We start from the raw sequence: 14,059 nt of genomic DNA, 5'->3' as shown, positions 1-14,059 counted from the left end.
GTAGGGAGCCTGAGTGCTGCCCAGAGGCTCTCTGCAGGGAGCCTGGGTGCTGCCTGGGAGCCACCCGGACTAAGGGTGTGGAGGTCCCCACCAGGAGCCCCAGGGAGACAAGTGCCAGATGGGGGTGGGGGCAGCACCAGGGCTCCCTGCGGGGAGCCAGGAGCCTTGGGGCAGCAGCCAAGCAGGGAGTCCAAGCAGTAGCTGGGCTGGGAGCGGGGGCAGCCAGGCTCTGAGTAGGGCAGGCACAGCCCGGCTGGGAGCCCTGGATCAGCCAGGCTCTAGCCGGAGCCCCTCACTCGCTCCAGAGACAGTCTGGAATATAATTCCCAGCTCACAAAGATTCAGATAACCTTCGCAGATACAAAAGTTTGACTGAGGCAGTTTGACACATCTCAGTATAGTAGTGTTTTGCAGTTCCCATACTTCCAAGATCTTGCATTTGTCGCAAAAGGTTTTTGTAGTTTTAAATGTCAAAACTGATTAATGTATTAAGTGCTTTTGTTCATTTCATTTCTTATATTCTATATTGAACTATGTTTTAAGCCAAAATCGCATATTTGAGTATTGTCCATACAAGTCCCCACTCCTGTAGAGTGGGTCTGTGCAGAGCACCAAAGCTCAGAGGAAAGCTTGGACCTTGAGGGGCAGGGGTACATGTTAGAGCTAGAAGGAACCAGTGATGTGATGGGTTTCTCCATCTCTAGATTGTTGACCATCTTGTCTGTTTTTTCCTGTAGTAGGATAGTTAGTGTTGTTAATAGTTACTAGGATAGGTTTAACACTGTTTGTTTAAAAAAAGAAAATCATTTTCTTAGTTGGGAACTACTTTGGATCCATCATCCTTACAGGAAGAGGGGTTCCTGGAAGAAAACAAAAAGGACTTAAGTTTAAAGAATGCCTACTTCACAGTTTATTTCCTAGTCTCTGACCTCCATACCCAGTCATCTAGAAGTTTTGTTAAGGGACATTTACCTAGTCTGTGCCACATCTGCATAAAGTTACAACCTGGGTGTGGCGTTTCATCTGTAATCCATGCTTATGGAAAACAACCTACAGCTTCCAAGACAGACTCACAACCACCTTCGGGCTTTTCTTCAAAGATGTATTCTTGGGTTTTCAGAAACCCAGTGCTGAGAGAGTATCAGAAACATCTGCTAGACCAGATAGGGCTTTGGCCTCAGTTTCACAACATTATTTTTTGATGTCAACAGATTGAAAGAAGAAAATATGGCAACATCAATCCACAGAGTCCTTTTCTCTTCGAAGAACTACTCCTGAGGGAATTATGCACCACCGTGAATGCGCAGAATTCATGTCTCCCGCAGATTTCTTTGCTTCCCTGCAGAAAAATGACTTTCTGACAGGGAAATAAACGGAAGCTGCAAGAACAGTCACACACCACTCCCAAGCAGTGTAGGTACATCATTTTGGGCACCCAGAGCAGCCGGCGGAGAGGTAAATCTCTGCTGGTCTGGGGACACCCCCAGCCAGTGGCTCCTACCCGGAGCCAGGATCAGCCGCTCGTCCTGGCTGGGCTGGAGGCAGAAGAGGGCGGGACTTCCTCTTCCCCTGAAAGGAGTGGCTGGGGCTTTGTCAGACCCACCCCCAGAAACCTCCTGCAGCTGTAGGAAGCTCAGCATCCACCCCTGCTGCCCCCATCGCTCCTCAGCGATGGGGGGAGGGGTCACTGTATGGGGAGCTACTCCACCATCCACCCAACCCCCATGCATTCGGATCTCCCATACTCAGACACCCCTGCCAAATCTCACCTGGTACAACCAGAATCCCCCTAGCCCTCCATACCCGAACCCCACCCCACTGAACATCAGCCTCTAGATCCGGAGCCTCCTTGCACCCAGCCCCCCTGGCTCCAGACCTCTTCCCCCTGCACCCAGACACCTCCCAGTGAGGCCCCCCCCTCAAACCCCCATCCTGATGCCCCAGCCCCTGCACCGCTCTGAGCCCCACATCCAGACCCCCATGCCACTGACCCTGAACTAGCTGCACCCAGACCCCCACCCAGAACCCCCTGCAGAGATACCCAGACACCTCCACTGAGCCCCAGTCACCTTTACTTGGAAGCCCCTGCACCTGGAACCCCTCCAACGAGCTCTGTGCATCTAGATCCCCGCACACCTAGACCCCGCCACTGAGCTGCCTGTACCCAGATTGTCCCACACATAATCTTCTCACCCCACACCTGAATCCCCTCACACTGAGCTCCTTCACACTTGGATCCTGCCTGGTTAAGCCTCCCTGCCCACACCTGGTGCAGAGGGCCAGGGCCCCAGAGTTTCTGGGGCAGGCCCAGGCCTTGTGCTGTGTCAGGGTCAGATGCAGCCTCACCGCTGAATCCATGTCCTGGGGCTAGGGTGGCTGCAGGGTGATCTTCCACCTTCATGCAGCCATTGGCCTGTGCTCCCCACTGCCATGCTGGAACCTCTGCATTTATTTATTGACAAATAAGACTTGCAGAATTTTAAAATGGATGCAGAATTTTAATTTTTTGGCACAGAATTTTTAATTTTTGGGCGCAGAATGCCCTCAGGGGCATAAGAACTAGACTCTCGTTTATCTCCCAGTCTCTGCCTCAGTTTCACATTCAACAAAAGAGGAGTACTCTATGCACTTTTCTCCATCTTGGAACTAGTTCTTGTTATCACTGAAGACAAGTTCTTCTTCGAGTGCTTTTTCATGACCATTCCAATCAGGTGTGCGTGCGTGCCGTGTGCACGCCAGCAGAAGATTTTTCCCTTAGCAGCGTCCGTAGGGTCAGCATGGGCACCCCTGGAGTCACGCCTTCATGGCACCCAATATAGGGCCCTGCCGACCCCCGCACCCTCTCAGTTTCTTCTTACCACCGGTGACAGCTAGCTGGAACAACTGTGGCTCTTGCATTGCAAGCGCTTTTGGCAGTGTTCACTTCAGTCTTCATTGTTAAATAGTTTGTTAGTTATTAGTTATTGTAGTTGTTGTGATTCTTGGGGGTTCCCCCCACCAACAACTTTTTCCCCAGTTCTGGGGTATGCCCTGGTCCTCAGGGTTTAAACTCTGCGAGGATTATGGCAAGTTTATGCCAAAGAGTAACCCGCACTCTTCTTGTCTACGGTGCCTTGGGGAGAGCCACCAAAAGGACAAGTGCAGGATCTGCAAGGGATTTCTCCCTAGGACCCTTAAAGACCAGGATCAAAAGCTCAAGATCCTGCTAATGGAAGTGGCGCTCCATCCACAATCCAACCTGGGGTCCATAGAACCCACGCCGAGCATTTCCTCATCGGTTTGCAGTGCTCCGGTGCCGACGGTGAGCGAGCTGGTCCCGGGGAAGGACCCTAAGGACTCACAGCTCCACTCATAAGAAACTCTTCTGTCTGGCACCGTTCTCAGTCCCCGGTGCCACAGAAGAAGAAAAGGCTAGAAAAGGGTCGCTCTCCCCATCTAAAGACCAAGGGACCTGCGGCATCGAAGCACATCTCGAGTCAGGCCACCTCGTCTCTCCAGCCCTCCAGGGTCTGGTTGATTCCTGTCCCATCTGGGGTTCAGTTGAGTCTGAACCCTCAACGGTCCCTGGACTGCCAAGGTGATCACTTCTAGCTCCCCTTGACACCAGAGGCATTCGAGGTAGCCAAGGACCTTATATGGCTCTCAGCGCCGTCCTCCCTGCAGAGGAGAGACAAGTCACTGGTGACTGCGTGGCTCCAGTTCCAATCAAGGAGCAAAGCAGCGATGATGGCGCGCCGATCCCCAACTCCGGCGAACCTCTCCCTGGCACGGCCCACCCATGCAGGGGAGCCACACTGGTCCCCGACCTCTCAGCACTGCTCTCCGGCAGCCTAGAGTACTGCTCCTCCATGGTCCTCCTACTCAGAGACCTTGAAGTCTGAGTCGGAATCCTATTTCTCCTATAGGACCAGGAGCCAGTAGTCCAGATCCTGCCGCAACCACCAGCACTACCTAGCACCGTGGCCTCCGCAGTGGCAGCCTTCGACACAGTGGCCCTTTTGGACACCCTGAGCGCATCACCAGGGACAGGTCCAGGGCCTGGGCCCAAGGTCCAGGTCGGTGTCCTCTGCATCCTTCGTCCCCCGGCCAGCACCACCATTGTCCCCTGGGACCGACCCTCCCATCAGCGGCACTGCTGGCGGCTGCAGCATCGGTACCACCAGCATCGACGATATCGGCACTGCCAGAACCAACAACTTTGGCACCACCTGCCTCAGCAGCAGTATTTCTGCCCCCAGCTGCCCTGGCACCGCATGCTTCGGACCTAGGAGCTCAGCAATACCGTGTGTTGCGGGACCCATGGGGTGCTGAAGGGAGTGAGCAGGGCCCGCTGCCAGGCCTCTCCTCCTCATCCTCCCGAGATGAAGCTGTGGCAGGGACGTCGACGGCCCCAGCACTAGGATAACAGGGTCCTTCAGCAGCTGTTACGTGGTGTTGCACAGAACCTGGGCACACAGGCGGAGGAGGTCGTGGAGGACTTTGACCCTGTTGTCGACATCCTCTCACCCTCTGGTCCCTCTCTAATCCCCTTGCCCTTAATAAGAACGATTACTGAGACAACAAAAACCCTATGGCACACCCCTGCATCTCTGGCCCCTACAGCCAAGAGGAATGAGAGGCGGTACTTTGTCCCTTCTCAAAGATATGAGTATTTATACACACCCCTAGCCTCCTACCCCCCCGACTCCCTGATGGTTGATGCAGCCAATCAGCGAGAGTGCTAGGGCTACCAGGGACCCACCCCTAAGAGCAGGGAGGCAAAAAGACTTGACGTTTTTGGCAGGAAGGTCTATTCCACCACGGGAATACAGCTCTGCATTGCAAATCAACAGGCCATAGTGAGCAGATATTCACACAGCGCCTGTGCTGCGATGGCAAAGTTTGCTGCACTACTGCCGCAGGACACTCATGCAGAGTTCTCGGCATTGGTGGAGTGGGGAAAGCTGGTCTCCCAAGATTCCCCACAGCTGCACTAGAGGCACCAAATGCAGCCTCACATGCTATGGCTATGGGGGTTGTAATGAGGAGGGGTTCCTGGTTGCAGGTCTCTGGTCTGCCCCATGAGGTTCAGCAAACAATCCAGGACCTCCCCTTCAAGGGTTCAGCCCTCTTTTCCGGTAAGACGGAGAAAAGACTCCATAGTCTGAAAGACCCACCAGCCACTCAATGGAGGCATTTCTGGCCACAACCTCCCTCTAGGTTCTACCAACCTCAAAACTGCCAGGACGCTCCTTGTAGGAGAAATAGGATCGATAGAAGGAGGCAGCATCCCTCCTCAGGCCAGGGCTCGGGCCAGCCCAAGCCATTGCCTGGCCTCAGACCAGCCTTTTGAGGGTGCAGACGAGGACGGCGCACCAGTACTGGAACTGCATCCAATCTTTCTTACCTTTTGTCCCGAGTGTCCCCTTTCTGGTCCCATGTCACCTTGGACCGCTGGGTGCTCTGCATGGTAGAGAGGGGATATTCCATTAAATTCGGTGCCTTCCCACCCTTCCACCCCCCTCACCCATCCCTCTTCAGGGACCCCTCTCATGAGTAACTTCTTATACAGGAAGTGCACTCACTCCTCTCAGTAGGGGCAGTGGAAGAGGTTCCTCAGGAGCAAAGTGGCAAGGGTTTGTTTTCCCAGTATTTCCTAATACCGAAAGCCAAGAGTGGCCTCAGGCCCATCCTGGACCTATGGGAACTCAACAAGTTCATCAAGAAACTCTGGTTCCGCATGGTCTCTTTGGCCTACGTTATCCCCTCATTGGATCCAGGAGACTGGTATGCCGCCCTCGACTTGAAGGATGCGTACTTTCACATAGCGATAATTCCACCTCATAGAAGATACCTCAGGCCAGGGCATACCTCCCAGAAGCCAGGTTTCAGTCACTGGGCAACATCATATGGGGCCTCAGGCAGTTCCCCACCACTACAGCAAGGAATTGCCTGGAGCTTCTGGGGCACATGGCCGCGTGTACCTACGTAGTACAGGATGCCACACTCAGGCTTCGTCCACTCCAGTCATGGTTAACATCAGTATATCAACCAGCTCGGGACACTTTGGACAGTATCATAGCCCTGCCTTGCCCGATACTAGGTAGTATGTGCGAGGGTCCCCTTCACCAGCCTCCAACCATCCTTCTCATTATTGACAGATGCGTCAGATCTGGGATGGGGGCACATTTGGGAGACCTCAGGACCAAAGGCCTCTGGTCTCAGGCGGACCTTGCTCTACATATCAGTGTCAGAGAATTGAGAGCGGTGCACCTAGCGTGCCAGGCTTTCAGAGTCTATGTATCAGGAAGATGTGTATCAGTCCTCATGGACAACACCACGGAAGTGTTTTATATCAACAAACAATGGGATGTATGCTCCTCTCCCCTTTGCCAGGAAGCCCTCATGCTGTGGGACTTCTGTGTAGACCACTCGATACACCTGCGGGTATCATACCTCCCTGGGATACAGAACGAGCTGGCAGACAGTCTCAGCAGGTCTTTTCACGGCCACGAGTGGTCCCTCCAGCCCGACGTAGTGAGCTCAATCTTCCAATACTGGGGCTTTACCCAAATAGACCTGTTCGCCACACAACGCAACAGGAATTGTCAACTATTCTGTTCCTTCCTGAATCACAGCCCAGACTGTATTCCTACTTCTGTGGGGAGGCCGCCTCCTATACTTGTTCCCTCTGGTTTCTCTCATTCACAAGGTGCTCCTCAAGATCTGCAGGGACCGAGCCCTAGTGATATTGGTAGCTCTGGCCTAGCCACGCCAGCACTGGTACACATCGCTCCTGGAAATGTCTGTGGTAACTCTGGTCACCCTACCACTCGTTCTGGACCTAATCACACAGGATTATGGCTGCCTCCGGTATCCAAACCTCGAGTCACTCCACCTCACAGAGTGGAAGCTTCATGGCTGAATGCTGTGGAGCTGTCCTGCGCTGATCAAGTCAGACAAGTTCTCCTTGGAAGTAGAAAGCCCTCCACAAGGGCGATGTACCTGGCCAAGTGGAAGAGGTTCTCCATCTGGTCAGAGCAGCACCATCAATCTCCGATGCTTGCCTTGGTGCCATTTATACTGGACTGCCTCCTCTATCTTAAGCAATAGGCAGTGTCCATATCATCAATAAGAGTTCACTTGGCAGCTATCTCCGCCTTCCATTCAGGCACAGACGGCTACTCAGTCTTTGCAAATCCAATGATCAGCTGTTTCTTTAAAGGTCTTGACAGACTATACCCGTAAGTACGACAGCCTACCTGGCTTGCGATCTCAATCTAGTCCTTTCCAGACTTACGGGACCACCATTTCAACCACTGGCGATGTGCTCCCTGCTTTATCTCTCTTACAAGATGGCGTTTCTTCCCTATCTTCCTTCAGTGACCCTTCTCACAGGAGCTTTTTACAAACAGAAGTGACTTGTTGCTCTTAACAGGAGCAGTAGAAGTAGTCCCACAGGAATAAAGGGGAAATGGATGGTACTCCCAATATTGTCCCATTCCGAAGAAGAGAGAGGGTCTTCATCCCATTCTCAATCTGAGGAAACTCAACAGATACATGTGCCACCTCATATTCAGGATGGTAACACTTGCCTTCACTTGATTCCAGTGCTCCAAGCCCAGGACTGGTTCGCAGCTCTTGACCTACAAGATGTGTACTTCCACATTGCCATTCATCTGGCCCACAGGAAGTATCTGAGATTCACGGCCAGGCCAGATCACTACCAATGCAAAGTTCTACCCTCCAGACTCTCCATAGCACCAAGAGTATTGCAATGGTGGCGGCAAACCTCAGGAAACAAGGGAAACATGTCTGCCCACATCTAGATGATTGTCTGAACTGAGGGTTCATCCTTGGATGAAACTAGCAGTAGTACAACAGGCATTATCTCAGTTGGGACTCCTGGTGAATTATGAAAAATTGTGTCTCATATGATAGAATGCCTAGCAGCTCTACTTGTCTCTCAAGCAGTATGAGCTTGCTTACCAAATGACAGATTTTAATCTATTCACTCCCACATATTACTGGCAAAACTGTCGACCACAGTGCATGCCTGTCTAGCCCTGGCTCCATCTTGAATGCTGCTGGTGGACACATCAGGGAGGGATGTGAGACTCATTTGGGTCACTTCCAGGTACAAAGGTGTTGGTCCTCAGTCAACCTTAAACTCCATATGAACCTCTTAGAGCTAAAGTGGTAAGACTGGACTGTATAGCTTTCAGACATGCTCCACAGGACTTGGTAATGCAGATCATGATGGACAACACACTGGCAATGCACTACATCAACAAATCAGGCAGCATCTCTTCCCATTTATGTCAGGAGGCCATCGAACTCTGGAAATGGTCCCGGCTACATGAGGTGACCTCAGTGGCCCCTCACATTGTTGCCAATGTTGGTGTTACTATGATTTTAAGAGAATGAACAGAATATTCAGGTGGACTGAAACTATAAAAGGGAGGGGTGAACAAACTCCCCAAGGGACCTCTCCTCTCTCTCCCTGTCCATCTCTTTTGAGAAGCCAAAAGAAGCAGCCTTTGGACTCTGGGTGAGGGGTCCTGACCTAGAGGTTGGTCAGTAAGACTAATGGAAGCATGTGGTGAGAAACTTTGCTTGACTCTAATATAGTTTGTTACTTTAGGCACTAGAAAGCATTTGATCTTTTTTCTTGTAACCGTTTTGTCTTTTATGCCTCATTGCTTGTATTCCCTTAAAATCCCTTAAAATTAATAAATTAATTAAACTATGATACTAATTAATAAACTAGTTTCATTGTTTTATCTAATCCAGCGTGTTTAAGTTGAAATGTCTGGGCAACTCCATTTAAGGTGGCAAGTGGCTGTATATTATTCCCTTAAAAGAATAATGGTCTTAATATATTTGGACTGTCCAGGAGAAGGCTGGGCAGTACAAGGCATACATTTCTGGGGGGAAATCCAGGACTGGAAGTGTGTTGGGTCACCCTGCAATATAACCAAGGCTAGAGCCAGGGTGTAACAAACACATCTGGAAGTGATCTGCATACTGGCAAACTGTTTTTGCCATAAACCATTAATATGAGCAAAGCTCCTTTACAGAAGTGCAAGGTCTATCAGTACATGCAGAATAAAGTGGAAGACCTCTCATTTGAAGGGCTGGATATCTTCTTAATTTTTGCATGTTAGTGTTAATTAATTTATTGTATGTTCTCCAATTAAACATTTTAGGTCAAAAGGAAAAATGGTAGATATGCTAATGATGATGAAATCAGCCATTTGGTTTTGTTTTTTCCTTTCTTTGACACTTGTGTATGTGCTGATAGTTAACAAAGTAAAACACTAATGCATTTTGAGAAGAAGTCTGACTCAATGGTCAGAGTGTTAGACTGGAATTTGGAACACCCAGGTTCAATTTCCTGCTCCACCACAAAATTTTTATGTGACCATGGGCAAGTCATTTAGGGTATATCTGCACTGCGATAAAAAGTGTCGAGTCTCAGAGCCCGGGTCAGTTAACTTGGGCTCGCGGGACTAAATATAGGAGCGTAGAAGTTCGAGCTTGGGCTGGAGCTCAGCCTCTGAAACCTTGCAAGAAAGGAGGGTCTCAGAGCCCAGACTCAGATCAAGCCCAAACGTTTACATTTTTAGCCTCTCAGCCTTAACCCTCTGAGTATGAGTCAGTTGGCCCAGGCTCTGAGACTCAGCACTGTGGGTTTTTTACAGCAGTGTAGACATACCCTTAGTCTCTCTTTGCTTCAATTCACCATTTGCCAAATACAGATAATAGTACTTCCCTACCTCACAGGATTGTTGTGGGTGTAAATATATTGAAATATGGCGAAGAGCTCAGATACCACACTAATGTGTGCTATATATGTAGCTGATATAAACAGATTAAGTACCTAAGATAGATCTGAGCTGTGAAAGCACTTATTTGTTTTTCTTGTTCATTGTACACAGGAATCTCTTGATGAAGTAACTATTAAAGATACCTTGGAGGGTGACAACATGTATACCTGCTCTCACTGTGGGAAGAAAGTGCGGGCTGAAAAAAGGTATAATTGTGAATAAACAAACGTTATTAGCATTTCTTTCTAACTATGAGTTCCATTAATTTCTGTTCGTAGTTTCCATCAAGTGAGAGTAGTAGTCCAAAAATAATCTAAAATCATGATAATTATTTAATATTTGAATAACAATAATACTGGAGACCGAAACAGGATCCTAGCCCCACTGTCTAAAGCACTGTACAAACATATAAAGATGTGATCTCTATCCCAAAGAGCTTACAATATAAAAATATAATGACCTACCTAAAACATTTTAGGAAAAGGTCACCTACTCCATAATATCTGCCTTTCTAAAATCGTAACCTCAACGCTCTTGTTTTTCATCATAATCCTCACTGTTCCTTTTGTAGAAACAAATCTCAGTGTATTTTGAACTCATTTACTGTATATGTTTTTGATCAGTCAACTTTGTTGGAAGTTTATTCCATATTTTCATTACTCTTTACACAAAGTGATTGTCTGGGTTCTTTAATCTTGATTTCTGCTTTTAAAATTGTTCTGTAGCTTTTGGAACTCTTTAAAATATATAAAGAAAGTATGTGTGTTATCTGTATCCTCTTATTTTATTTTTAAAAACTTCACCTGATGTTGGAAGCTTCACATTTGTTTTTTGCAGTGATTATAAGTGGCACAGGAGAGAGGTTCCTTACTGTAAATCTTATAAATATGTTCAGGAGTTTAAAGATTTTAGTACAGATTATGTTCTGCGTTGAAATATGTCTACAAGAAAGAGTTTTGCACATAGATATATGAGTGGTGATGGCAGTGTAGTTAGCAGATGTTGATGCCAGGGTCTGCAAAAAAAAACAGAGGCTTAGAACCTAATAAGTCTACCATCTTTTATTTTTGCAAGTAAAGAAAGGGCCTCATCTTTATTAATGACTATCCAGGTTGAAAAATTCAGATTATAGATTTCAGCCATGTGTGATTGGAATGAGGAAAAAATAGACTTACACTATTGGGAAAGTGTTCTCTCCCCCTCCCCCCCATCATCTTTTCATAATTCAAAAATACTGATATGATTTATTTAAAAAATGAAAAAAATCCTTGGTCTGAGACTAATTATGGACATTTTCCATCAGAAAAGATTATTTTTTTCAGATTGTAAACGGAGTGTGAAACAGCACACAAAACAGGATCATTATTCTTTATAAGACGTCCCTGATGTAATCTTCACTGTAGGGAGTGCTATTATGTGCTTACTGTAATAAAGGCTGTTTTAAATCAGTCTTCTATCCAGTACCATAATGTAATCCCTGTTACATGTCATCTGATGACAAGATTTTTTATAAAATTTGACTAACTGATACTGTGTAAGGGATTGTGGTTGCTGATTTTTAAATTTTAGGTGACGATTTCTAACATGAACTGGAAATGAATGACAGGAGAGAAAGTTTTGAGAGATTTTGTGGCAGTATTATCTAAGCAATTCAGTTTTCTTAAATATTAATTCCTTGCATCTTTAGGGCATGTTTTAAGAAATTGCCTCGCATCTTAAGTTTCAACACTATGAGATACACATTTAATATGGTCACCATGATGAAGGAGAAAGTCAACACACACTTCTCATTCCCTTTACGTTTGGATATGACACCTTACACAGAAGATTTTCTCATGGGAAAGAATGACAGAAAAGAAGGTAATTGATTTTGCTTTGTCCCTATAGTTTTTTGACAACCGAACAGTGCTGAAAATTCGATCTTTTGAAAATTTTTGTCTAGTAGTGTAATATAGTGTCAGTTAAACTGCGTAGCCAGGTGGCCAGGGGCATGTGGTGAAATTCATGGAAATTAAGCTTGAAAAAGTCCTGGAATAGTAATATTTCTTAGCAATACACACAAATCCAAATAGTTAATAATTCTAAACACATCTTTCATGTAATTAATCCCACATCTTTCTGTCTTCTCCTTCATGTGAGGTTAAAAAGCAACTAAGGGTATGTCTACACTACGGAATAAGGTTGAATTTATAGAAGTCGGTTTTTTAGAAATCAGTTTTATATATTCGAGTGTGTGTGTCCCCACAGAAAATGCTCTAAGTGCATTAACTCGGCGGAGCGCTTCCACAGTACCGAGGCTAGAGTCGACTTCCGGAGCGTTGCACTGTGGGTAGCTATCCCACAGTTCCCGCAGTCTCCGCTGCCCATTGGAATTCTGGGTTGAGATCCCAATGCCTGATGGGGCTAAAACATTGTCGTGGGTGGTTCTGGGTACATATCGTCAGGCCCCCGTTCCCTCCCTCCCTCCGTGAACGCAAGGGCAGACAATCATTTCGCGCCTTTTTTCCTGAGTTACCTGTGCAAATGCCATACCACTGCAAGCATGGAGCCCGCTCAGGTAACCGTCACCCTATGTCTCCTGGGTGCTGGCAGACGCGGTACGGCATTGCTACACAGTAGCAGCAACCCCTTGCCTTGTGGCAGCAGACGGTACAGTACGACTGGTAGCCGTCATCGTCATGTCCGAGGTGCTCCTGGCCACGTCGGCTGGGAGCGCCTGGGCAGACATGGGCGCAGGGACTAAATTTGGAGTGACTTGACCAGGTCATTCTCTTTAGTCCTGCAGTCAGTCCTATTGAACCGTCTTATGGTGAGCGGGCAGGCGATACGGACTGCTAGCAGTCGTACTGTACCATCTTCTGCCGAGCAGCCATGAGATGTGGATGGCATGCAGTCCTTCTGCACCGTCTGCTGCCAGCCAAAGATGTAAAAGATAGATGGAGTGGATCAAAACAAGAAATAGACCAGATTTGTTTTGTACTCATTTGCTTCCCCCCCTCCCCTGTCTAGGGGACTCATTCTTCTAGATCACACTGCAGTCACTCACAGAGAAGGTGCAGCGAGGTAAATCTAGCCATGTATCAATCAGAGGCCAGGCTAACCTTCTTGTTCCAATAAGGACAATAACTTAGGTGCACCATTTCTTATTGGAACCCTCCGTGAAGTCCTGCCTGAAATACTCCTTGATGTAAAGCCACCCCCTTTGTTGATTTTAGCTCCCTGAAGCCAACCCTGTAAGCCGTGTCCTCAGTCGCCCCTCCCGGCGTCAGAGCAACGGCAAACAATTGGGCATCTGAGAGTGCTGTCCAGAGCAGTCACAATGGAGCACTCTGATGGGGCTAAAACATTGTCGCGGGTGGTTCTGGGTACGTATCGTCAGGCCCCCGTTCCCTCCCTCCCTCCGTGAAAGCAAGGGCAGACAATCATTTCGTGCCTTTTTTCCTGAGTTACCTGTGCAGACGCCATACCACGGCAAGCATGGAGCCCGCTCAGGTAACCGTCACCCTATGTCTCCTGGGTGCTGGCAGACGCGGTACGGCTTTGCTGCACAGTAGCAGCAACCCATTGCCTTCTGGCAGCAGACGGTGCAATACGACTGGTAGTCGTCCTCGTCGTGTCCGAGGTGCTCCTGGCCACGTCGGCTGGGAGCGCCTGGGCAGACATGGGCGCAGGGACTAAATTTGGAGTGACTTGACCAGGTCATTCTCTTTAGTCCTGCAGTCAGTCCTATTGAACCGTCTTATGGTGAGCGGGCAGGCGATACGGACTGCTAGCAGTCGTACTGTACCATCTTCTGCCAGGCAGGCAAGAGATGAGGATTGCTAGCAGTCGTATTGTACCATCTTCTGCCAGGCAGGCAAGAGATGAGGATGGCTAGCAGTCGTACTGTACCATCTTCTGCCGAGCAGCCATGAGATGTGGATGGCATGCAGTCCTTCTGCACCGTCTGCTGCCAGCCAAAGATGTAAAAGATAGATGGAGTGGGTCAAAACAAGAAATAGACCAGATTTGTTTTGTACTCATTTGCCTCCTCCCCTGTCTAGGGGACTCATTCCTCTAGGTCACACTGCAGTCACTCACAGAGAAGGTGCAGCGAGGTAAATCTAGCCATGTATCAATCAGAGGCCAGGCTAACCTCCTTGTTCCAATAAGAACGATAACTTAGGTGCACCATTTCTTATTGGAACCCTCCGTGAAGTCCTGCCTGAAATACTCCTTGATGTACAGACACCCCCTTTGTTGATTTTAGC

General features: G+C 48.3%; 1 protein-coding gene across 3 annotated transcripts in view; it reads left to right on the top strand.

The window, feature by feature from the left end:
• The window catches only part of USP34 (ubiquitin specific peptidase 34), a 272,897-nt gene that overhangs the window by 197,770 nt on the left and 61,068 nt on the right, over positions 1–14,059 (top strand). For all 3 annotated transcript variants that reach the window (XM_048842772.2, XM_048842773.2, XM_048842771.2), the window contains 2 exons: positions 9,921–10,015; positions 11,497–11,669. In XM_048842772.2, coding sequence (XP_048698729.1) covers positions 9,921–10,015; positions 11,497–11,669 — 268 coding nt within the window. The remainder of the gene's footprint in view (positions 1–9,920; positions 10,016–11,496; positions 11,670–14,059) is intronic.

The sequence above is a fragment of the Caretta caretta genome, chromosome 3 (genome assembly GCF_965140235.1).
Source record: "Caretta caretta isolate rCarCar2 chromosome 3, rCarCar1.hap1, whole genome shotgun sequence".
NCBI lineage: Eukaryota > Metazoa > Chordata > Testudines > Cheloniidae > Caretta > Caretta caretta.
The sequence above is the reverse complement of the archived record's forward strand: the minus strand, read 5'-3'. Positions and strand labels throughout refer to the sequence as shown.